The 27,055-nt window shown below is 45.3% G+C and overlaps 1 protein-coding gene across 12 annotated transcripts in view; it reads left to right on the top strand.

Annotated features, from left to right (window-relative positions):
• LOC134966138 (serine/threonine-protein kinase SBK1-like) overlaps window positions 1-27,055 on the top strand; it is an 85,841-nt gene that overhangs the window by 51,043 nt on the left and 7,743 nt on the right. For all 12 annotated transcript variants that reach the window (XM_063942658.1, XM_063942656.1, XM_063942650.1 and 9 more), the window contains one exon: window positions 21,300-21,502. In XM_063942658.1, coding sequence (XP_063798728.1) covers window positions 21,300-21,502 — 203 coding nt within the window. The remainder of the gene's footprint in view (window positions 1-21,299; window positions 21,503-27,055) is intronic.

Genomic DNA, 27,055 nt, shown 5'->3' with positions numbered 1-27,055 from the left:
TCCAGGGTTAATCCACGTACTTGAATAAATAAAAAAAAACGGTGTCCCGACCACGAACTGAAAGGGGACCCATGTTTGCACATGGGTCACCTTCCCACGAATGCCAGAAACCCACTTTGACTTCTGTCTAAGTGGGTTTCTTCAGCCAATCAGGGAGTGCCACGTTGTAGCACTCTCCTGATCAGCTGTGTGCTGCTCTCCTCACTGACAGGCGGCACACGGCAGTGTTACAATGTAGCGCCTATGCGCTCCATTGTAACCAATGCTGGGAACTTTCTGCTCAGCGGTGACGTCACTTTAGGTCAACCGCAGGGCAGAAAGTTCCCATCATTGGTTACAATGTAGCGCATAGGCGCTACATTGTAACACTGCCGTGTGCTGCCTGTCAGTGAGGACAGGAGCACACAGCTGATCAGGAGAGTGCTACAACGTGGCACTCCCTGATTGGCTGAAGAAACCCACTTAGTCAGAAGGCAAAGTGGGTTTCTGGCATTCGTGGAAAGGTGACCCATGTGCAAACATGGGTCACCTTTCAGTTCGAGGTCGGGCAACCGTTTTTTTGTTTTATTCAAGTACGTGGATTATCCCTGGATTTGCCGAGGAGCCTGGACCACTGGATCTGGTGAGTAGAATTTCTTCAACAGGTAGCCCTTGGATTCTACTGGAGAAGAGGACCGACCTGCGTGAGAACATAAGGTAAGTATGTATGTATGTGTGTATGTATGTAATAAAATTATACTTTCACGGTGTGTGTGTCTTGTGTTTTTTTGGGTATTTTTTTAGTGGTAGTACTACAGGTACCAGCGGGCCCGTTTTTCCGCCGCATGCTGGTACTTGTGGTTCTCCAAGTACCAGCATGCGGGGGAGGCTTGCTGGGACTTGTAGTACTGCTACTAAAAACAATATCTTTTCATTATCACAAATGGCTATCAGCCTCCCCATCCGCAGCCCATTGGATGGGGGGGGACAGCCTCGGGCTTCACCCCTGGCCCTTGGGTGGCTGGGGGGGGGGACCCCTTGATTGAAGGGGTCCCCACTCCCCCAGGGTACCCCGGCCAGGGGTGACTAGTTGGATTTTTGATGCCACGGCCGCAGGGCACTGTATAAAAGTGACCCCCGGCTGTGGCATTATCTGTCCAGCTAGTGGAGCCCGGTGCTGGTTTTAAAAATACGGGGGACCCCTACTCTTTTTGTCCCCCGTATTTTTGGAACCAGGACCAGGCGCAGAGCCCGATGCTGGTTGCTTAAATATGGGGGAACCCCTGTCAATTTTGTCCCCATATTTCTGCAACCAGGATCGGCTCAAAGAGCCCGAGGCTGGTTATGCTTAGGAGGGGGGACCCCACGCATTTTTTTTTGGGGATTTTACATTGTTTAATTAAAAAAAAAAAAAAATAAGAACCCCAGCACGGATCACACAGATCCGGCCGAGATTGATTGTAAAAAAAAACGGCAGTGTTTTGCTAATCACTGCCGTAAAAATAGGTAAAAAAAAACGAATGACATCGACATCGGAAGAAAAGAAAAACCCGAATACGACAGCTTAGTAAATCCATCGTAATCAATTCAAAAAGTTGCAGTTTTACACTGTCGATGTCATTCGTGATTGAACTTTGACCTTTTTTCGGAAATTACGAATCTTAGTAAATTTACCCCAATGCCTCCAAGAGTAAAGGTTTATGCTTTATCTGAACCTAAAGCAAAGATTTCAGTAATATAGAGAGGACAATCTTCAATGTGGTTTTATCTGTCCTTCCATTTCTGTCCAATTCCGTTCTGTTGTGGGTAAGTTTGAGCACAGTTTGTCAAACGATTTTACCTCATCAAGTGACACTACAGTTGTTAGATCTCCCATGGCACTGACGTGTATAAATAGGCTCAACATTCTTTTAGTGTTATCTGAGGCGTGACAGGAATAAAACTTGTTTGATCGGGAGAAATTACATTTGATGAACAGTGGCCTGAAAGGGGTAGCTATGAAAGAGTCAGTTTTGATATAAGTGATATTGATTGCCATAGGTCTATAGTTACAACCAGAGGGTGGATCCTTATCAGGCTTGGGTATATTATGCACACTTTAAACATTATCCTAGGAACAAGTGCGTAGCTACCATAGGTGCAGGCAGTGCAGCTGCTATGGGGCCCAGAGCTGAGAGGGGCCCACCTTCACTGTCAAAGTTACATGTGTGTTATATACATTTTTTGCCAATGGGGGTACCTTAGAAGCCTTTCAAACTTTTTCCTTCGGGGCCTGCAAATATCTAGGTATGCCCCTGCACTTGCTCATTGTAGTGTGGTATAAAATGAACTGGAGGGCATTTTGATGTTAAGTAAGATTAACCTGGGCACTGTAATGAGGCACAATATGAATGGGGAGCACTATATATCATAATGTAAATTGGGGGTACTGTGCGGCATAATGTGTACTGGCTGCTCTGCAATGTGACATAGGGTGATCTTAAGCACTAAAAGAAACTAGGGCACTACTATGGGGCATAACATTAAATATGGCTTTATTATGGTTCAGAAAATGAACTAGGGTACTAGTTTTTAGGGCATAAAATTAACAACTGCTGCAGAGAAGTGTCTCTCTAGAAGCACTGGGACGGGGGCCCCTCAAAATGTTGCTATGGGGCCCACTGAGTTCTGGCTACGCCCCTAGGAAATAACTTGCAATGTTTTCTTTGGTCATTGTAGATTTTGCATGGTAATCTATTAAACAAATAACTGAAATGTGTAATGCAAATGTTTAAAATAATAATTTCCTAGTGGTTTATGTAGCTTAAGTTTGCCAATAGATTAAGAGATATCTTGTGGATTCCATGGGAATTCCAGGGTCTCTCTACTACAATATATTTTCTTAAATTTCAGGGCGGCTACATAACAATATACAGTTTCAGAAGTGGGTGAAAGAGAATCACCGTCTTCTTTGAGGCTACACAGTGTTTCATAGTACTTTGAAAAAAAAATATTATGAACTGTTAGAATTGGATTACAGATTTCCCTCCCAGATTTATCTAGAACATGCTGTACTTTATAATGGGTGCTGTCATTATGCTGCAATAATTCTTATTGGCTAATAGTCTGTCAGCTCCATTACCAGTTTCATAATATTCAAATTAAGCCGTTTGCATCGCTGCTACTTTTGAGATTTCAATGATATTGAATAATACCTTATGGCATTTACTATTTGAATACAAACTTTGTGGCCTATTTATCAAAGAGTTTTAGCTATTTAAAACTCTTTGCATATGATAAATGGTGCTCCAGCCAATCAGCTTCCAACTGTAATTTTTCAAACACATGACAGATATGAGCTGATTGGCTGGAGCACATAATTCAGCCCCTTCCCCATTCGCGATTTGTGGGTCCACTGGCAGGGAGCTAAAATGATGTGATTTTCACCATTTAGCCACACTTTGCGAGCCCACGATCCCTTGTATTATCTCCCCATTCTGCCCACTTCACTAGCATGTGGGCAGGGTGTGGGACATACACCCACTGTTCCAGGGGTGCAGGGGACTACTAGAAAAATCATGAGTCTCCCCCAGCTTCCAGGAATGTAGACCAGTATGCATAGGGAGTGCTTTTCAGGTCTACATTGCTGTATGTATTTACATTCCAGTGATTTAGAGGCTGAAAATTCAAGCCACATACAATGTGTGATTTTGTGAAAAATAGTATGTTAAGTATAACAGGAAAGGGCAGGGCTGGGCTGGAGTGAACCGGAATATGTCTAGTCCATATTACTAGCAATACAGTATCCATGCAGGAAATGTTTCAATGAATGATGATATTCAACAGTGCTACTGAACAGAGTCAGTCATTAATAACATTCATTAAGGAAACCACTAGCATTGGCGAATTAGGATACCAGTAGTGTGGAATGCCTCTGTGCATCAGTGCCACATTAAAAGTCACACTCTTAACTAATATCACTGGTTGGGGAAGTCTTAAAGAGGGCAGTAGATTTAATTAAACCTACATGCACATACTTTGAAAGGAATAAATACTGATGAAAGGACATGGATGAGAAGGGAAAACTATAACTTGATGAATACACACTCTGAATATAATAAACCCATTTCAGTTATGAAAGATGATGACGACTTTGGTGATTGAGGCAATAATGGGCGATTATCCAGAAAGTGAGCATAAAGTCCCGTGCATCACATGCTTTTAATTTTTTTCCCTTTTCAGCTGAGCTTAAGAAACTGTTCTTATATGAAAACTGAATTGCTTAGTAGCAATGCCTTACCCTATAACTTAAGACCCACTAAAATCTTGATATTATGGCGAAGTATGTTGTTTGAATTTGTGTAGCTGTTCCCTTCAACCACGGAGAATCGCCCTAATGAAGAGTAATAATGAGTCTCTTGATATTCAAGACAATGAAGAATATAACTCTTACTCCGATTAAGGGTGGCACTTGATATACCGGCAGTCGGGATCCCAGTGCTCAGCATACCGGTGCCAGGATCCCGACCGCTGGTATAACGACAACTATTCTCCCTCTTGGGGTGTCCACGACACCCCTGGATGGAGAATAAATAGCGTGGCGTGCTTAGCGTGCCATCGTGTCCGCAGCGTGGTGAGCGCGGCAAGCATGCAAGGGGCTCTTTTGCACTCACCCCACTGCCGGCATTCTGGCGGTCGGGATCCCGGCGCAGGTATGCTGGGCGCCAGGATCCTGACAGCCGGCCAAACATAGTACATCCCCGATGAAGAAGAAGACCATTATAATGGGAACTGTAGTGCTTATAAATTACATGGAAAGATTAAGGCAATGATGTGGGTAATAACCACTTAACTGGCATGGTCAGACGAGGAGATCCGTTCTGCAGATGTGCATAATATAATGTTTAAATATTTTAAGAAATACTTTTAAAACTTTATTAAATACAATAAATTTAAAAAAAAACAATGTTATTAATGGTTTTGAAGCGAAAATCGTCAGTTAAATGGTTAAACAAAAATAAACATGCATACAGGTAGGTGCAAAGGATGATGGGTTAAGTAGTCCTGGTAGTGTGGGGAAATTTAAGCCCAAGCATCAGGCAGAAAAAAAGTCCACAGTAATGGTGTTTATAAACGTGTACAGTGTTGTGTGGTATATAGCGAGTTACCCACCCTTGCCATAAGCATGGACCAGTTTTGGAATTCTGGAAGACTAGTTAAACTGAAATAAAATGTCTAAAAGGTTCTTGTGTCACACAAGGCTGAAATGTAATAATACAGTATTATCAACAAAAATAGCAGCATCACTTACAACACTGGAAATGGAACAAGATATTCTATAAACAATTGGAATTATTCCAGACTCCCTCTGGATAGGACCTGGACTTCCAATAGATAAGACCTGGACTCCCCCTGCAACACTGTACAGGACCTGAACTGCCTCTACAACTCTGTACAGGACCTGGACTCCCTCTGCAACACTGTACAGGACCTGGACTCCCTCTGCAACTCTGTACAGGACCTGGACTCCCTCTGCAACTCTGTACAGGACCTGGACTCCCTCTGCAACACTGTACAGGACCTGGACTCCCTCTGCAATACTGTACAGGACCTGGACTCCCTCTGCAACACTGTACAGGACCTGGACTCCCTCTGCAACTCTGTACAGGACCTGGACTCCCTCTGCAACACTGTACAGGACCTGGACTCCCTCTGCAACTCTGTACAGGACCTGGACTCCCTCTGCAACACTGTACAGGACCTGGACTCCCTCTGCAACACTGTACAGGACCTGGACTCCCTCTGCAACTCTGTACAGGACCTGGACTCCCTCTGCAACACTGTACAGGACCTGGACTCCCTCTGCAACACTGTACAGGACCTGGACTCCCTCTGCAACACTGTACAGGACCTGGACTCCCTCGATAACTCTGTATAGGACCTGGACTACCTCTATAACTCTATATAGGACCTGGACTCCCTCTGCAACTCTGAAATAACCTGGACTTCCATTGCTTTTCTGGAATGGACCCGGATTCCCTCTGCAAAACTGTACATGACCTGGACACTCTCTGTATCTTTTCAAGGACCTGGACTCCCTCTGCAACTTTTAACTTGACCTGGACCCTTCAGATTGACAGCTCTTTGAAAATATTGGCAACATTTTCTGTAATTAGCAGCTATTTCTGTCTAACCTGCAGCTTTCTCTGTAAGACTTGTGACTCTTGTGAAGAGATCTGCAAGCATACACACTGTACTGTACTGTACATGTACACACAAGTTTAAGTGGGAAATTAGTTCGGGCATGTAAATTCAATGCGAGCAGCCATAGACCTGGGGAGAACTTCCTAAGACCCCAGAAGCTTTATGGATTTGGAAAGTGTGAAATTAATTTTAGGTGCATTTTGTAACACTTATGCCATCAACTGAGACTGAAATGGACACTCAAAGAGACAAATAGTTATAGTCAACAACATCCTGAGGAAGTGTATAAAGATTAGCATAACACAAGATCACTAATTACTGGCATGGATGTTAGCAATGAGTTTTGTACCTTACACTCTGCTTGCATCTAATAAATCAGCAATATATAATTAACTCATCTGGTGCAGCTCTTGGATATTCAGTTTGTATTGTTATGCAGATCCAAAAACACTAATGGTCAGCTCAAATTACTGCTTGAGGACCAGAAACCAAAAATGTTGCAATCAAGTCAATATTAAAGTTTGAACCTTTACCTTAGTTACATATTTATAGTAGAACAGGTGCAGACCAACATCTCACATCCCTGTAAAAAAAAGTATTCCAGTTTAAGACTAATTCAGTGCCAAGGAAATTGGAAGAAGCAGGAGTCATGTAGCAGCAGTGCAGACAGATTTATGCTGTGATAATTCCACAATCACAGGAGGGATTTTTATTTAATAAATTGAACCTCTAGAAGACAAGTCACTTTCATCACAACATAAAGCTCAAATAAGCTCCGAACACCTTAGTAGGTCCAAAGAATGAATGTCACGGGAAGTAGGAGAACTACAAAAGTCAAAGCAAATCGCTAGTGCCAATATTCTCATTTATATCACCAGAGTAACGCTATAAAATATTGTAAAGAGACCACAGGCATTGTCTGATAATTGAGTCCACTAATGATATCAGTCTTGAGTGGTCCTCTTCAAATAATTTTTTACATTGTGACCTTCCTCGTATTTTTTTACATAAATAAGAAGTTGGGAGGGAGTCAAATGTCAGGTGATTAAAAAACCATTCCTTCAAGAGTGTGACAATAACTTATAGGGCACCTACCTGTAATAGGTACCCTATGTTCCTATGTGTCTTTAGGCATATACAGACAACCTCCGTTGCTGGAAAGTGCGTAGCTACCTTAGGTGCAGGGAGTGCATCTGCTATGGGGCCCAGAGCTGAGTGGGGCCCTCCTTCCCTGTCAAAGTTACATGTGTTATATACTATTGGGTGGTACATAAGGGCCCTTACACGGTATGTCATAATGTGACTTGGGGGTACTGTGTTGCACAATCTGTACTGGGAGTCCTACAATGTGACATAGCGTGAACTAGGGCACCACTAAGGTTCATTAAATAAACTAGGGCACTAATATAGGGCATAACATTAAATAAGACACTACTGTTGAATAGAAAATGAGCTAGGGCACTATTAGAGGGCATAAAATTAACAGCTGCTGTGGAGAGGTGTCTCTCTAGAAGCATTAGGATAGGGGCCCCTTCAAAATGTTGCTATGGGGCCCACAAAGTTCTAGCTACGCCCTTGGTTGATGGCCTTTACTTATATGCCCCACTTCTGCAAACATAGGTAAATCTACTCTGGTTTCTTTTAAGGGGTTTGAATTCCACCTCAAATATAGAATTAGATGCCTCAGGAGAATCATACCATGTAACAGAGCAGTATACAAACAATGGTGAAAATAGGATTTTGATAACTTACTGGTAAATCCTTTTCTCCTAGTCCGTAGAGGATGCTGGGGATGACATCAAGACCATGGGGTATAGACGGGATCCGCAGGAGACATGGGCACTCTAAAGACTTTTCATTGGGTGTGAACTGGCTCCTCCCTCTATGCCCCTCCTCCAGACCTCAGTTGTAGGAACTGTGCCCAGGGAGACTGACATTTCGAGGAAGGAATTACTTAACTAGTGGTGAGCTATCTACCAACTCTCACCCTCAACCATGCCGCACTCATGGCATTCAACATAACACATGCCAACAGGCATGAACCAAATGCAGCAACATGCTGAAACCAAGATAACACAACTTGTGTAATTCTAATAACTAAACTGCAGGTAAAGTACGCACTGGGACGGATTTACCGGTAGGTTATCAAAATCCTATTTTCTTATACGTCCTAGAGGATGCTGGGGACAACATCAAGACCATGGGGTCTATACCAAAGCTCCAGTATGGGCGGGAGAGTGCGGATGACCCTGCAGCACCGATTGACCAAACTTGAGGTCCTCATCGGCCAAGGTGTCAAACTTGTAGAACTTAGCAAATGTGTTTGACCCTGACCAAGTAGCTGCTCAGCAAAGTTGTAATGCCAAGACCCCCCCGGGCAGCCGCCCAGGATGAGCCCACCTTCCTAGTGGAGTGGGCCTTTACCAACGTCGGTAACGGCAATCCAGCCGTAGTATGAGCTTGCTGAACTACTGGCACTACAATAGGTTGGTTTATGTGGAAAGATGAAGAAAATGTTGACGAGTCCTCAACTCTGCCCTATCTTCATGGAAGATCAAGTAAGGGCTCTTGTGAGACAAGGCCCCCAATTCAGACACCCGCCTTGCGGATGCCAAAGCCAAGAGCATCACCACTTTCCAAGTGAGAAATTTCAGCTCTATCTTTTGTAGAGGCTCAAACCAATCCGATTGAAGGAACCGCATGACCACGTTAAGGTCCCATGGAGGCTGGATGTGCAGAACCCCTTTCACAAAGGTCTGAACCTCTGGAAGAGAGGCCAATTGTTTCTGGAAGAACACTGACAAGGCCGAAATCTGGACCTTGATTGATGCCAATCGGAGGTCCGCCTCCACACCATCCTGTAAAAAATGGAGAAAACGTCCTAAGTGAAACTCTTCCGTAGGAGCTTTCTTGGATTCACACCAAGATACATATTTTCTCCAAATACGGTGGTAATGTTTCGACGTTACTCCCTTTCTGGCCTGAATAAGGGTGGGGATGACCTCCTCGATAATACCCTTCCTGGCTAGGATACGGCGCTCAACAGCCATGCCATCAAACGTAGTCGCGGTAAGTCTTGGTACACACATGGCCCCTGCTGCAGCAGGTCCTCTCGAGGAGGAAGAGGCCGAGCATCTCCTATGAGTAACTGCTGAAGATCTGGGTACCAAGCCCTCCTTGGCCAGTCTGGGGCAATGAAGATTGCTCGAACCCTTGTTTTTCTTATGATCCTGAGTACTTTTGGGATCAGCGGAAGTGGAGGGAAGACATACACTGACGGAAACACCCACTGGGTCACCAGTGCATCCGCTGCTACTGCTTGAGGGTCTCTCGACCTGGAACAGTATCTCTGAAGCTTCTTGTTGAGACGAGACGCCATCATGTCTATTTGAGGAACTCCCCAAAGACTTGTCACCTCTGCGAAGACTTCTTGGTGGAGGCCCCACTCTCCTGGATGGAGATCATGTCTGCTGAGGAAGTCTGCTTCCCAGTTGTCTACTCCCAGAATGAAATTGCCGACAGAGTTTGCAGATGTTTTTATGCCCAGCGGAGGATTTTTGTAGCCTCTGCCATTGCCGCTCTGCTTTTCGTTCTGCCCTGCCTATTTATGTATGCGACTGCTGTTACATTGTCCGCCTGGATCTGCACGGAACGGTCTTGAAGAAGATGTACCGCTTGTTGAAGGCTGTTGTAAATGGCTCTTAGCTCCAGAACGTTTATGTGAAGGCAGGCTTCCTGTTGTGACCAACGTCCCTGGAAGTTTTCTCCCTGAGAGACTGCTCCCCAGCCTCGGAGACTTGCATCCTTGGCTACCAGGACCCAGTCCTGAATCCCGAACCTGCGTCCCTCTAGTAGGTGACAGCTGTGTAAGCACCACAGGAGCGAAATCCTGGTTTTTGACGACAGGATTATCTTTCTGTGCATGTGTAGGTGTGACCCCACTTGTCCAACAGGTCCCACTGGAATACTCTGGCATGGAACCTGCCAAACTGTATGGCCTCGTAGGCCGCCACCATCTTCCCCAACAACCGAATGCACTTATGGATCGACACACTGGATGGTTTCAATATCTGTTTTACCATTTTCTGGATTTCCAGAGCCTTTTCCAGCGGAAGAAATACTCTCTGAACTTCTGTGTCCAGAATCATCCCGAGGAAAGACAACCTTGTCGTCGGTTCCAACTGTGACTTTGGGTAATTTTATTTATGATCCACCCGTGTTGTTGGAGTATTGACAGAGAGAGTGATATGTTTTGTAACAACAGTTCCCTGGATCTCGCCTTTATCAGGAGGTCATCCAGATAAGGAATTATATTGACTCCTTTCTGACGTAGGAGAACCATCATCTCCGCAATCACCTTGGGGAATACCCTCGGTGCCGTGGAGAGACCGAAAGATAACGTCTGAAATTGGTAATGGCAATCCTGAACCGCGAATCTCAGATAAGCCTGGTGAGGAGGATAAATGGGAACATGCAGGTAAGCATCCTTTATGTCCACCGACACCAAGTAGTCCCCCTCCTCCAGACTGGCAATCACTGCCTGAAGTGATTCCATCTTGAACTTGAACCTTTTTAGGTAACAATTTAGATCCTTTAGATTTAGGATCAGTCTGACTGAGCCGTCCGGCTTCGGAACCACAAAGAGGCTTGAATAAAAACCCCTCCCTTGTTGTGACAACGGTACCAGGACTATGACCTGGTCTTGACATAATTTTTGGATTGCCGCTGTTACTGCTTCTCTTTCTGACGGAGAAACTGGCAAGGTCGATTTGAAAAATCGGCATGGGGGAACATCTTGAAACTCCAGCTGGTACCCCTAGGATACTATTTGCAACACCCAGGGAACCAGGCCAGACAGAATCCAATCCTGGCTGAAGAGTCTGAGACGTGCCCCCACCCGAGCGGCCTCCCGCAAGGGAGCTCCAGCGTCATTCTGGGGATTTGGCAGAAGTAGAGGTAGACTTCTGCTCTTGGGAACCTGGAGCCGCTGTGGGCTTCTTTCCCCTTCCCCTACCTGCAAAGAAGGGGGAACTTCTCGTCTTTTTGTATTTATTGGGCTGAAAGGACTGCATTTGCGGGTGATAGGTCTTTTTTGCCGGTGCAGGCACAGAGGGCAAAAATGTCGACTTACCTGTGGTAGCTGCCGAGACTAACGCATCCAGGCCATCGCCAAATAAGGCCTCACTTTTATATGGGAGAGCCTCCATGTTTGTTTTGGAATCTGCATCCACGTTCCACTGGCGAATCCACAACGCCCGCCTAGCCGATACTGCCATGGTAGCGGCCTGTGAACTCAAGAGTCCAATATCCTTCACTGCTTCCAGCATGTAGGCGGCAGCTTCCTTGATATTCCCTAACTTAAGAAGTATCTCATCTTTATCAATCATGTCAATTTCTGATGACACGCTTTCTGACCATTTTTCAATAGCGCGACTCACCCATGCGCAGGCAATAGTGGGCCTAATCTGTGTACCATTGGTAACATAAATGGATTTAAATGTCGTTTCCATTTTGCGGTCTGCCGGCTCTTTAAGAGAAGCCGTGCCAGGAACAGGGAGAATTACCTTCTTTTTCAACCTGGAAAGTGCACTGTCTAACACAGGGGGTGACTCCCACTTTTTCCTGTCCTCAGCCGGGAAAGGGTAAGCTTTGTGAATCCTTTTGGGAATACGAAATCTTTTATCAGGATTCACCCACATCCCTTCAAACAGAGCATTTAGTTTGTATGAAGGCGGGAACGTGACCTTGGACTTCTTTTACTTACATAAATACGCCTTCTCCTGAGGTACAGGAGTGGTTTCTGTAACCTCCAACACGTCCCTTATAGCCACAATCATATATTGTATATTTTTTGCCAATTTATGATCTATCTATCTGGATTCACTATCGTCGACCCAAGAGTCAGAATCCGTGTTGGTATCAGTGTTTACAACATTTGCAAATGGTCTCTTATATGACCCAGAGGGGCCGCCCGCATGAGGTATAACAGCATCCTGAAAGATCACATCTTCCACAGATTTTCTCCAGCATGCAGTCTTAGATTCAGACTTATCTAATCTACGATTAATCAGATGCATACTGTCACATATCTCTTTCACCCATGCAGGCTCTTGGTGTGCCGGTAGCGCCACCACATTACAACTCTGTGTCCCTAAAATGGCTTCCTCCGGGGAGGAACTTCCTGTCTCAGACATGTCTCACACGTGTACAGCACACCAACAGACACACTGGGACTTATTTTGGGGACAGACCCACAGTAAAATCTGTCAGAGGGACACAGGATAGGAGCAGCCAGTTCACAACCCCAGCGCCAGTATTCCCTGTGAACACAGAATGTCCACAGCCAAATAGCGCCTTTAAACAGTAATTCACACTATTAAATGCACCACAATCGCTTTGTGCCCCCCCTTAATAGCACCCTGTACTTGTCAGAAGTGGAGGAGAGGACTAGCGTGTTCTCTGCAGCCTGAGGAGAGAGAGAGAAAATGGCGCTGAGTAGTGTGCTGGCTGCCTGAGGAAGAAGCTCCGCCCCCGCAATGGCGCATCCTTACACTCATATAAACACTGTAATATTTATACTGGCGGGGGTAGGGCTGTGCCAGCGGCAAATTATGACCCCTTTTAGCTAGTTTTGAGGTATTTTTTTTACTGCCCAGGGTGCCCCCCCCCCGCGCCCTGCACCCTGTAGTGCCTGTGTGTGTGGGCAGCAATGGCGCGTTGTGCTCCCACCAGCTGCGCCGCACCTCAGCCGTCACTTACTTGATAGAAGATCATTCTTCTTATACTCACCTGTCACCTGTCTTCTGAATTCTGGCTCTGTGAGGGGGGTGACGGCGTGCTGTTGGAGTGAGCATCTAGACACGGCTAGCGTTCAGTTCCCTTCAGGAGCTAATGGTGTCCTGTCAGCCAGAAACAGAGCCATGAAACTCTGAGGAAGTTGGTTCTGCTTCTGCCCCCTCAGTCCCACGAAGCAGGGAGTCTGATGACAGTATATCTCCCTGAAAATAAAAAACCTAACATAAGTCTTTTCAGAGAAACTTAGTAAAGCTCCTCGGAGTGCATCCAGTCGACCTGGGCACATTTCTAAAACTGAGGTCTGGAGGAGGGGCATAGAGGGAGGAGCCAGTTCACACCCAATGAAAAGGAAGAAAAAAAGGTATACAGCGCTCATTGACACAGTGTAATCTAAAAAAGTAAGTATTTAATAATAGTTTTTTTTTTTTAAAAAGACTTAGTTAAAAAACATGCAATCTAAGATATAATGTGTCTCAATATTGACTTCAGGTGGACTTAAAAATCTATTAATACTGACACCAACTGGTATGCTTGGCACTCATCAACATATTTAAAACCAGCACATATACAGTCATAAAAACGGACCAGATGTATAATAATTAATCCAATTGGATGTGGTTACCAAGTCTGTGTTCCGTTTAAAGAGGCTCCCGTAAGGTACAAGTCCGTATGGCAACGGCGACAATTGTTGGGGTCCTGGTTCACAGTTCACTCGGAACTCCGTATTCCATTGTGTAGGTTCTCCTATGGATGTAATCGGCAATGGCGATGCCAGTAGGAGTCCTGGTTCACAGAGACAAGAAGAATGCAGGGTCCTGACTGTAGATGGTGGCGTGGTGATGGTGCTGGTTGGCAAATGTCCACACAGGTCTCAACCTAACGCGTTTCACTGCCCAGGCAGCTTTGCCACCATCTGACTGTATATGTGCTGGTTTTAAATATGTTGATGAGTGCCAAGCATACCAGTTGGTGTCAGTATTAATAGATTTTTAAGTCCACCTGAAGTCAATATTGAGACACATTATATCTTAGATTGCATTTTTTTTAACTAAGTCTTTTTTAAAAAAAAAACTATTATTAAATACTTACTTTTTTAGATTACACTGTGTCAATGAGCGCTGTATACCTTTTTTCCTACTCTTGTTATTGAAAGGGTTTGACTACCCCTTATCTATTCAGCTGCTAGGAAAAGCACACTCATCACAGCGCCTGTATATATACTTGATATATATAATTTTTCATCAACACCCAATGAAAAGTCTTTAGAGTGCCCATGTCTCCTGCGGATCCCGTCTATACCCCATGGTCTTGATGTCGTCCCCAGCATCCTCTAGGATGTATGAGAAAGGGGAGTTTATTGCTTATATATTCACCAAAAAAGTAAAAGAAAATAGTCCACAACAAAAAATATTCCTACAAAGAAGGACCCCCACAAAACCAACATAAGGGATGTATGCAAAAAAATAGTTGCTCAAACCTGCCTCCAGAGACCCAGGTACAGTATGTGGCAGGAAGGCCACCAAATAGCAGGATGTAATAAGTCCCAAATTGGTAATGCAGGGTCCTCCGCCAGAAAGCTGCACAGTCCACTGATGCGCTTCAGATTGAAATATATTTTCAAAGCGTGGAGCAAACATAACTAGCTGAGCATATTACTATAATTATATATTTTTAAACAATAAATGTACAAAGGTAGATCAATAAGTATCTCATGTGTGCAATGTTCTATATTTCATTCTTATTTCCCACCAGGCCAGAGCAGGTAGACCACTGCTTCCTCTCATGGCTATTAGACCACGCCTAATATTAGTCATACTGTCAGCAATATTAGCTGTAAGATGGCTGGGTGGCGGAAACATGGTCTAACACTCAGTCTTTGGGATATGGCTATAGTGAAGTCCAATACTAATAGGAAATGAGTGTGGCCATTCTCTCAGACTCTATTCTGGCCACTTAAGTAATATAGAAAGGTATTCAGCTAGAGAGATGCCTAAGACCTATGTTGGGTGTCAGTGTTTCACAGAGCCCCAGAACATGCTTTGTCTCAATCAAAGGTGTCAATTCATGAAGCAGTGAAAAGTGTGGAGAAGTGAGCCAGTGGAGAAGTTGCCCATGGCAACCAATCAGCTGCTACGTATCATTTTATAGAATGCATGTTATAAATGTTACCTCAACACTGATTGGTTGCCATGGGCAAGTTCTCCACTGGCTTACTTCTCCACCCTTTTCACTGCTTCATGAATAGACCCCATAATCACTAATGGGCATACTGTATTTATTAATATTATTTATGTAAAATAATGTGAAAAAGGGTGTTTTCACACCCTTTTCTCATTATTTTAGTGTCATTGAAATGTAGGATTTTTGGAGCAGTTTTGTAAAAAAAAACACTCCAAACCCTTTAATTCACTTTATTTTAGTAATCAGATGGAAAATGCGATCTTGCCAAATTTACTAAAATAAAACATAAAAAAATACCGGAGGGAGCCCTGTGATAATAACGCTATCATTGGACATCCACAGTCCCCTTCCAGTTACTGGCTCCATTCTCCGCTCTGACAGGCAAAGCAGAGTTCGTAATTGGTGCCACTGATCAGCCATGTGTGTCTAATAAGACCACAAGCTGATCACCCTAAAAAAAAAAAATGGTGCAGCGATTGGTGTCCCGGTGTGCTCCTCTGTACCTCTTATAATCTGATTGCCAGATTCCTGCACTCTGACCCTATCATCTGATGTCTGCTGTAAACCAACATCTCAGTTTACAGCAGACATCAAATGACAGGGTCACAGAGCTAGAAGCTGGCAATCAGATGACTGGAGCCAGAGGAGCATTTGAGTCCTGACTCCTGATGACTGGGTAAGTGCGAAGGTGGGGAGGCACCTGACGACGGTGTTGGCAGCAGCACATGTGCGGCACATACTTTGGGTATTTTTCACAAAAAACACCCCGAGAAGTATGTGGATTGGATTCGCAAGGATAGAGCTTTCTCTCTGCGATCTATTCAATTATCGCTTTGCAGATTGGGGCTGTTATTAAGAATGAATGATACAATTCCAGCCCTTGTGCCACAGTGGTGTGTTACAGTAAATCCCCCTTTATTAATTCATTGATTTTAAACACTGTAGGGAATAAGAGCAGTTCAAGCTCCCAAAAGTCTTTTGCTGCCCTTTCCTTAATGGCATTCACATATTCCCTTAAAATGTGTAAAAATGCTGGAAACTGGTAAAAATCTACAAACTTGTCTTAAACAGCAGCACTCAGGGGGTCATTCCGAGTTGATCACTAGCTGCCGTTGTTCGCAGCGCAGCGATCAGGCTAAAAATCGGCATTTCTCTGCATGCGTACGCCCTGCACTGTACACGCGCGACGTACGGGTACAAAGTCCTTTGTGGCTTTGCACAGGTTCTAGCGAAGCTTTCAGTCGCACGGCACAACGCAGGAAGATTGACATGAATTGGGCGTTTCTGGGTGGCAACCGACCGTTTTTAGGGCGTGCGTAGAAAAACGCAGGCATGTCGGGGAAAATGCAGGCGTTGCTGGGCGAACGCTGGGCGGGTGTGTGACGACAAAAACCGTCCCACTGTCGTTAGAATCAACACACATGAAGAGTAACTAAAGGGCTGGTCTTGTTTTGCACAAAAAGACTTTGCAGGCGCTCTCCTGCACAAGCGTTCGCACTTCTGCAAAGCGAAAATACACTCTCCAGTAGGCGGTGACTATGCGGTTGCACGGCTGCTAAAAACTGCTAGCGAGCGATCAACTCGGAATGATCCCCTCAGTACAGCTCAAACCCTCTACTGCAGAGTTTACCAAACTCCTCCTTAAGTTACAGTCCAGATTTTAAGGATATCCATGCTTGAGTCCATATGGTTAAACCAAATTGACTGAAGTACTAATTAAGTCACCTGTACTCAAGCATGAATATCCTTACAACCTGGACTGTAATGGTGAAGTTTGGTAAACTCTGCTCTACTGGTTCATGCAGGGGCATATGTTTTGGCCAGTTTTTTTTTTACATCGGAACAAATGCCCGTCAGCCCAGATTGTGTGTCCACACTGGAGTAACTTTAATGAAGGATGGAATGATCATGTTCCGTCCTTCATTAGCATACTACAGGACTCTAGTGATATCGCTTGGTTTGATGTGCAGCACATAAAACTAAGCGTCAGTCACCAGCAACCACGGGAGCGTGCACTCTCCCGTGATGTAGGTGATATGTCATTACAAAACAGCATTTCATGCTGCCATCGCTCCAGTGTGACTTTGTACCCAGCTTAACACTTTCCCAATGTTAGGCACACCTAAGGATTCACATGAATCTGAGAGGTCTTCACCTATAGCAGCCACCTTTCCTGTAGAGATCAATATTCTTGGATGCCCACAGGACTTATACTCACGGTAGTAGGAGCTTATGTAAGTATCCAGGTGGTGACAATGGGAGAGACTGGAGTGGATGTTTGATGAACGCACCCAGAGAGAATTAAAAACAAATGTTAACGGTCTGAAGCCAGGGACTGGAGCTGTATGAAAGGTACAGGCAGACTAGCAAGGAGCCAAGAACAATAATGCAGCTGGTCTGTTGTCAGAAATAGGATCTGGATCTGAAGCAGCAACTGAGTGCAGGCTGAATAGCAGGAAGACAACAGGAATAGTGCAGCTTATCAACTCTTAGGAACCAGGAACTGGAGCAGCAGTCAGGGTCCGTTCAGGCAAGCAGGGAGCCTAGAATAGCAGGGAAGTCCAGCAGCAGCTAACTACCTACCGTGGAACAAAAACATCAGCAGGGAGGCTCAGCCCTGCCTGCCTTTTACCTACCCCAGCAGCCAATCACGCATCCCACAGAGAACAAGCCCCCGAGTCATGATTGGCGGCTGCAGTCATGTGACTGCAATTACAAAGTGCCACCAGCTGCATTGAGGCAGCAAGGAGAGGCAATCTGGCTGCTTAGCAACAACCAGGACCAGCAGCTAGTTCAAGCTGATGCTACAGAGTGGCGTCTCACAGTGTTGCAGGTGCCTGGTAACAGCCGGGATGGAGGTGTCAGTGTGAGCTGTCACGGTTAGCGCAGCTGCTCATAACAACCACTTACACTGTCAGTCTATGTTGCTACACTTGTGAGATTGTGTGAGATGTTTATACTCATTTTTGTTTTCCCTAGACTTGCTACAGAATTGTAAACGTGATGTATTATTTACAAGATGTCGGGCGGGATGTATTAAGATACATCACCGCCCCTCGCCGCTTACCGCAGCGATGTTGATCGCATATGTACTAACATATGCAATCAATATCGCAATGCGGTGACAGAGGCCCCCCACGATACCTGTGAGATGGTCTGCGGGGGTCTCCGTCACCTCTTAGGGGTCTCCACACTGCCTGGATGCTGGGAAGCAGCAGCAGGCTGCCCCCGGTGCCTCCTCCTCCACCCTGCAGCCAGAAGGACCTCTGGCTGCGTTGGTAGGTGGAGGAGGAGATTACCTTCCGGGTCCTGGGCAGCCTGGAGGAAGGTATGCCGGGGGGGAGGGGTTCGGCGTCTGCGGCGGGTTACGTCGGTCGGCGATAAGAAGCCCATAGGCTTCTATAGGGTATCGCCATCCAGAGATGGCGATACCCTGGATGGCGAAAACGCTGTGGTAGGGTCTTAGTAAATTTGAAAATGCGGTAAAACCCCCGTTTTCGGGGGTTTTACCACATTTTTCCTTTAGTACATCCCGCCCATGGGGGGTTATGTAATAAGTTCCAATTTTACAGAACAGCTGGTTCAGCCTTATAACTGATTGCAGCTTTAAATTTAATGGCAATGTCACTGAAATCCTGCTTATTCCATGCAATTGGAACCTACTGTACTACATAACCCCCATGGCCTTTCATTGTGTATAGCAGGGGTCGGCAACCACAAGTTGGCAGCCGAAGATGTTTTGGCTGTCACCATGTAGGATCTCCAGACTAGCCACTTATAGTATGTTGCAGGATGCTGCTACTGATGACAAGTAGAATGGGTTTCTGAGATCAGTTCCTTAAACTTTCACACTGCATTTGCTTCTTTCTCCTCATGTGTACAGACCTATCACCATGATCTGCGGGAGGGTGCACACCACATGACCTACGTAAACATCCAGGGGCGGATGGACTGGGTGGAAGGAGTGCATGTGACCACTGCTCCAGACCCCATTTTAATTGTCAGCACCAGTATGCAGCCACGTAGTACAGGTTGTCTATATGGCCACATCATTCATCCATTGCATTTTGTCAATGTGGCTCCAGTGCTGTATGGTAGCCATCAGCGGGTCGTGTCCATTCGTCTAGGCTCCTGAACCTGCGTAATTCATGAGTGTCCCAGTTTAAAGGTATAGTATGGTACAGGGGCGTTTTATCAAAGGAGGGTGCCCGTGTGCACCTCCAGGTGCCCCCCCTCCTCCACACGGTGCAGTAGTGTCCGGCATTGTGCTGGAGTCTACTGCACATGCGCAGGTCTCCAGAAGCATAGCGCCCGCCATGTTCCGGAGACCAGTTTGACTACTGCGCATGCGTGGTGGCCATTTTGGCTGCGATTATGCCCCAACTGCAGCGCCCAACTGGACTCCGTAAAAAAAAGTATTAACATATGGGTGCAGTGTGTGCGATGTGCGCCCCTCCTAGACCCAAGGGCCCGTATGGATCCATTATAGAAGCGCCAATGGTATGGTAAGCCTAAGTAAGTGCCATGTATTCAGTCTCAGTGGTAGATAGGGCTGCAGTGGGTTGCTTTCTGCTTACGCATGAATAAAAGCAAAATGAAATGACAAACAGAGGCCCCCATTCAGCTTGGATCGCTATATTCCAAAAACACAATCTGGACAATTATCGGAGAGGCTGCGCATGCTGCGAACGCACTGCACGTGCATGAATTCTGCAGCCCCAGTGAAATGTGATTGCAGAGTGACTGACAGGAAGGGACAATTTGTGGGTGTTAAGATGGCGTTTGTGGGGAGTGGTTGGAAAAACACAGGTGTGTCATATCTGATTTCGGAGCATGTATCTGATGCCAGCTGCGATCGCTTGCAATTACAAAACATGGCGCCTGTGCGACTGCATCTGCATCATTCTGAATAGGCATGGGTCAACTATCAACTATCGATGGTACGTGTTTTCTGCATATGGATTGCATCTTTGCAAATGCATAAGCTGATTTGCGATCATATCGGTGGGCATCTTTTATCATTTCTGGGTGGCTCTTCACATGTGATTTTTAGCAGTAGCAGTTTACAATTGCAATTTCAATCTCAATAGCGATCCAAGCTGAATCTGCCACCAACAGCGCTGTCTGTTGTCATTTCAGTATAAACTTTTAAGAGCACTTTTTCTGTATCCTCTATCTCTTCCTCACTTGTTGGTGACATTGCTTTTGTTAGGTTAATGACTTTGTCAATGGGGCTACTGACTGTTTTTGAATTTGACATTGCATACTTTGCAGTTATTACTTTAATATATATTTGTTGATCAATTGTAACAGTTCCTGTCCCCAAATTGTGTAAAATCCTTAAGCCTGCCAAGTGATGTGCAGGTCCTAGGTCTTTGATCAGTTTTTGAACATACAAAGTCCACAGAGTACAGCATATAGCTTAATGTACCAACAATGAGCACCCTGTTTTAAACCATACAATACTTTCTTCAGTAAACTGACTTTTCACTCTTGGAATATATTCCCATAGTAATGCTCAGGGGGTTCCCTCTCAAGCTAAGAAAGCTGAGTCAAAGGCTAATTGGTACAGAAACAAAATAATTCAAGGCCGTTATAACAATGACTAAACGTAATGTACTGTACCTTGCCACAGGCGAGAAGATTTCAGTGCAGTCAATCCCTGATTTCTGTCTATAGTCAGTAGCATAAAATGGCTAATGAGCGTAATTGAGGCTTTCAACATTCAGGGCCAAATGTAATAGAGTGAGAGTTTCAGAAAGTGAGGGATTTGGTAAGGTTTTTCAGTTCTTTTTAAAGTGGCAATCATTTACACTGCAAAACCAAGTTGATCTTGCTGTGTAAATGATTGCCACTTTAAAAAAAACCTGCAAAACCTTACCAAATCGCTCACTTTTTGAAACTCTCACTCTATTACATTTGGCCCACAGTATTTGTGTACTGGTTTGCCTGAAGCATAAATATACCAACTGCAAATGCTATGCACATACTGCCAATGCATAAAGTGCATTTATATCATATTTGCTCTCTATATTTCTTTTTAAACAATTGATCTATACAGTGATTTTATTTGCCTCTTTGCACAGCACATTCATCTTATAATTAGTTGAAAAACTATAGTCTACATTATTTCTCATTGCATTTTTTTATTGCCTTTTCAGGAAATATTATAGCACTAAAGTTAATGAGAAAGAGTTCAACAAAGAAGGAGAATTTTCTTATGGAATATTGCGTGTCACTGTGCCTTTCATCACACCCGAATATTATCAAAACCTTTCCAGTGGTCTTTGAAACCATTAAATATTTTTCCTTTGCTCAGGAACTGGCAACCGCTGGTGATCTCTATTCCATCACTGTACCTGACGTAAGTGTTGCACACATTACACTAACATAAAATGTTAGTCTATGTGTTATCATTCTGATGATATTATGGAAATAGTGTGCCGCGCTAGTGATTATGTAGAGCAGATCAGTAGAAAATGTCATGAGAAATTGATGCAGCAGTGAGCCTGCGACTGAGCACTAATGTATACAGTATGTAGTATATGGTAGAGATGTGCACCGGAAATTTTTCGGGTTTTGTGTTTTGGTTTTGGGTTCGGTTCCGCGGCCGTGTTTTGGGTTCGAACGCGCTTTGGCAAAACCTCACCGAATTTTTTTTGTCGGATTCGGGTGTGTTTTGGATTCTGGTGTTTTTTTCAAAAAACCCTAAAAAACAGCTTAAATCATAGAATTTGGGGGTCATTTTAATCCCAAAGTATTATTAACCTCAATAACCATAATTTCCACTCATTTTCAGTCTATTCTGAACACCTCACACCTCACAATATTATTTTTAGTCCTAAAATTTGCCCCGAGGTCGCTGGATGACTAAGCTCAGCGACCCAAGTGGCCGACACAAACACCTGGCCCATCTAGGAGTGGCACTGCAGTGTCACGCAGGATGGCCCTTCCAAAAAACACTCCCCAAACAGCACATGACGCAAAGAAAAAAAGAGGCGCAATGAGGTAGCTGTGTGACTAAGCTCAGCGACCCAAGTGGCCGACACAAACACCTGGCCCATCTAGGAGTGGCACTGCAGTGTCAGGCAGGATGGCCCTTCCAAAAAATACTCCCCAAACAGCACATGACGCAAAGAAGAAAAAAAAGAGGCGCAATGAGGTAGCTGTGTCAGTAAGCTAAGCGACCCTAGTGGCCGACACAAACACCTGGCCCATCTAGGAGTGGCACTGCAGTGTCACGCAGGATGGCCCTTCCAAAAAACACTCCCCAAACAGCACATGATGCAAAGAAAAAAAGAGGCGCAATGAGGTAGCTGTGTGACTAAGCTCAGCGACCCAAGTGGCCGACACAAACACCTGGCCCATCTAGGAGTGGCACTGCAGTGTCAGGCAGGATGGCCCTTCCAAAAAATATTCCCCAAACAGCACATGACGCAAAGAAAAAAAGAGGCGCAATGAGGTAGCTGTGTGAGTAAGCTAAGCGACCCTAGTGGCCGACACAAACACCTGGCCCATCTAGGAGTGGCACTGCAGTGTCACGCAGGCTGGCCCTTCCAAAAAACACTCCCCAAACAGCACATGACGCAAAGAAAAATGAAAGAAAAAAGAGGTGCAAGATGGAATTGTCCTTGGGCCCTCCCACCCACCCTTATGTTGTATAAACAGGACATGCACACTTTAACCAACCCATCATTTCAGTGACAGGGTCTGCCACACGACTGTGACTGAAATGACGGGTTGGTTTGGACCCCCACCAAAAAAGAAGCAATTAATCTCTCCTTGCACAAACTGGCTCTACAGAGGCAAGATGTCCACCTCATCATCATCCTCCGATTCATCACCGTGTACATCCCCCTCCTCACAGATTATCACTTCGTCCCCACTGGAATCCACCATCACAGCTCCCTGTGTACTTTGTGGAGGCAATTGCTGCTGGTGAATGTCTCCATGATTATAATTCATTTTAATGAACATCATCTTCTCCACATTTTCTGGAAGTAACCTCGTACGCCGATTGCTGACAAGGTGAGCGGCGGCACTAAACACTCTTTCGGAGTACACACTTGTGGGAGGGCAACTTAGGTAGAATAAAGCCAGTTTGTGCAAGGGCCTCCAAATTGCCTCTTTTTCCTGCCAGTATACGTACGGACTGTCTGACGTGCCTACTTGGATGCGGTCACTCATATAATCCTCCACCATTCTTTCAATGGTGAGAGAATCATATGCAGTGACAGTAGACGACATGTCCGTAATCGTTGTCAGGTCCTTCAGTCCGGACCAGATGTCAGCATCAGCAGTCGCTCCAGACAGCCCTGCATCACCGCCAGCGGGTGGGCTCGGAATTCTGAGCCTTTTCCTCGCACCCCCAGTTGCGGGAGAATGTGAAGGAGGAGATGTTGACAGGTCGCGTTCCGCTTGACTTGACAATTTTCTCACCAGCAGTTCTTTGAACCCCTGCAGACTTGTGTCTGCCGGAAAGAGAGATACAACGTAGGTTTTAAATCTAGGATCGAGCACGTTGGCCAAAATGTAGTGCTCTGATTTCAACAGATTGACCACCCGTGAATCCTTGTTAAGCGAATTAAGGGCTCCATCCACAAGTCCCACATGCCTAGCGGAATCGCTCAGTGTTAGCTCCTCCTTCAATGTCTCCAGCTTCTTCTGCAAAAGCCTGATGAGGGGAATGACCTGACTCAGGCTGGCAGTGTCTGAACTGACTTCACGTGTGGCAAGTTCAAAAGGTTGCAGAACCTTGCACAACGTTGAATTCATTCTCCACTGCGCTTGAGACAGGTGCATTCCACCTCCTATATCGTGGTCAGTTGTATAGGCTTGAATGGCCTTTTGCTGCTCCTCCAACCTCTGAAGCATATAGAGGGTTGAATTCCACCTCGTTACCACTTCTTGCTTCAGATGATGGCAGGGCAGGTTCAGGCGTTTTTGGTGTTGCTCCAGTCTTCTGTACGTGGTGCCTGTACGCCGAAAGTGGCCCGCAATTCTTCTGGCCACCGACAGCATCTCTTGCACGCCCCTCTCGTTTTTTAAATAATTCTGCACCACCAAATTCAAGGTATGTGCAAAACATGGGACGTGCTGGAATTTGCCCATATTTAATGCACACACAATATTGCTGGCGTTGTCCGATGCCACAAATCCACAGGAGAGTCCAATTGGGGTAAGCCATTCTGCGATGATCTTCCTCAGTTGCCGTAAGAGGTTTTTAGCTGTGTGCGTATTCTGGAAAGCGGTGATACAAAGCGTAGCCTGCCTAGGAAAGAGTTGGCGTTTGCGAGATGCTGCTACTGGTGCCGCCGCTGCTGTTCTTGCGTCGGGAGTCAATACATCTACCCAGTGGGCTGTCACAGTCATATAGTCCTGAGTCTGCCCTGCTCCACTTGTCCACATGTCCGTGGTTAAGTTGACATTGGGTACAACTGCATTTTTTAGGACACTGGTGAGTCTTTGTCTGAGGTCTGTGTACATTTTCGGTATCGCCTGCCTAGAGAAATGGAACCTAGATGGTATTTGGTACCGGGGACACAGTACCTCAATCAAGTCTATAGTTGGCTCTGCAGTAATGATGGATACCGGAACCACGTTTCTCACCGCCCAGGATGCCAAGGCCTCAGTTATCCGCTTTGCAGCAGGATGACTGCTGTGATATTTCATCTTCCTCGCAAAGGACTGTTGGACAGTCAATTGCTTGGTGGAAGTAGTAAAAGTCGTCTTACGACTTCCCCTCTGGGATGACCATCGACTCCCAGCAGCAACAACAGCAGCGCCAGCAGCAGTAGGCGTTACACGCAAGGATGCATCGGAGGAATCCCAGGCAGGAGAGGACTCGTCAGAATTGCCAGTGACATGGCCTGCAGGACTATTGGCATTCCTGGGGAAGGAGGAAATTGACACTGAGGGAGTTGGTGGGGTGGTTTGCGTGAGCTTGGTTACAAGAGGAAGGGATTTACTGGTCAGTGGACTGCTTCCGCTGTCGCCCAAAGTTTTTGAACTTGTCACTGACTTATGATGAATGCGCTGCAGGTGACGTATAAGGGAGGATGTTCCGAGGTGGTTAACGTCCTTACCCCTACTTATTACAGCTTGACAAAGGCAACACACGGCTTGACAAATGTTGTCCGCATTTCTGTTGAAATACTTCCACACCGAAGAGCTGATTTTTTTGGTATTTTCACCAGGCATGTCAATGGCCATATTCCTCCCACGGACAACAGGTGTCTCCCCGGGTGCCTGACTTAAACAAACCACCTCACCATCAGAATCCTCCTGGTCAATTTCCTCCCCAGCGCCAGCAACACCCATATCCTCCTCATCCTGGTGTACTTCAACACTGACATCTTCAATTTCACTATCAGGAACTGGACTGCGGGTGCTCCTTTCAACACTTGCAGGGGGCGTGCAAATGGTGGAAGGCGCATGCTCTTCACGTCCAGTGTTGGGAAGGTCAGGCATCGCAACCGACACAATTGGACTCTCCTTGTGGATTTGTGATTTCGAAGAACGCACAGTTCTTTGCTGTGCTTTTGCCAGCTTAAGTCTTTTCATTTTTCTAGCGAGAGGCTGAGTGCTTCCATCCTCATGTGAAGCTGAACCACTAGCCATGAACATAGGCCAGGGCCTCAGCCGTTCCTTGCCACTCCGTGTGGTAAATGGCATATTGACAAGTTTACGCTTCTCCTCCGACGATTTTATTTTAGATTTTTGAGTCCTTTTTTTACTGATATTTGGTGTTTTGGATTTTTTATGCTCTGTACTATGACATTGGGCATCGGCCTTGGCAGACGACGTTGATGGCATTTCATCGTCTCGGCCATGACTAGTGGCAGCAGCTTCAGCACGAGGTGGAAGTCAATCTTGATCTTTCCCTATTTTTGGAACCTCAACATTTTTGTTCTCCATATTTTAATAGGCACAACTAAAAGGCACCTCAGGTAAACAATGGAGATGGATGGATACTAGTATACTTATGGATGATGAGTGACTGCCGACACAGAGGTAGCTACAGCCGTGGACTACCGTACTGCGTCTGCTAGTATAGACTGGATGATAATGATATAAAAAATATATATATATCACTACTGCAGGACAGGTATATATTATATAATGACGGACCTGATGGACACTGTCAGCAGACTCCTAAACTACTAGTATGAAGAAGATAGAAAAAAAAAAACCCACCACAGGTAGGTATACAATTATGGACGAGCACTGCCGACACAGAGGTAGCTACAGCCGTGGACTACCGTACTGCGTCTGCTAGTATAGACTGGATGATAATGATATAAAAAATATATATATATCACTACTGCAGGACAGGTATATATTATATAATGACGGACCTGCTGGACACTGTCAGCAGACTCCTAAACTACTAGTATGAAGAAGATAGAAAAAAAAAAAACCCACCACAGGTAGGTATACAATTATGGACGAGCACTGCCGACACAGAGGTAGCTACAGCCGTGGACTACCGTACTGCGTCTGCTAGTATAGACTGGATGATAATGATATAAAAAATATATATATATATATCACTACTGCAGGTATATATTATAATATAATGAATGACGGACCTGCTGGACACTGTCTGTCAGCAGAATGCGTTTATAGAATAAAATAAAAAAACACCACACGAGTGTTTAACTTTTTCAGGCAGACAATATACTGGTAGTCACTGGTCAGTCACACTGGCAGCAAAAGTGTGCACTGTTATGTACTCCTGCTATAACTGCTCCCCAGTCTCCCCCACAATTAAGCTGTGTGAGCAGTGAGCACTCAGCACAGTCAGATATACATAGATGATATTATCATGCAGCACACTGAGGCTGAGCACAGATATGGTATGTGACTGTGTATCGTTTTTTTTCAGGCAGAGAACGGATTTTAAATAATAAATAAA

The sequence above is a fragment of the Pseudophryne corroboree genome, chromosome 10 (genome assembly GCF_028390025.1).
Source record: "Pseudophryne corroboree isolate aPseCor3 chromosome 10, aPseCor3.hap2, whole genome shotgun sequence".
In the NCBI taxonomy this organism is placed as follows: domain Eukaryota; kingdom Metazoa; phylum Chordata; class Amphibia; order Anura; family Myobatrachidae; genus Pseudophryne; species Pseudophryne corroboree.
The sequence above is the reverse complement of the archived record's forward strand: the minus strand, read 5'-3'. Positions and strand labels throughout refer to the sequence as shown.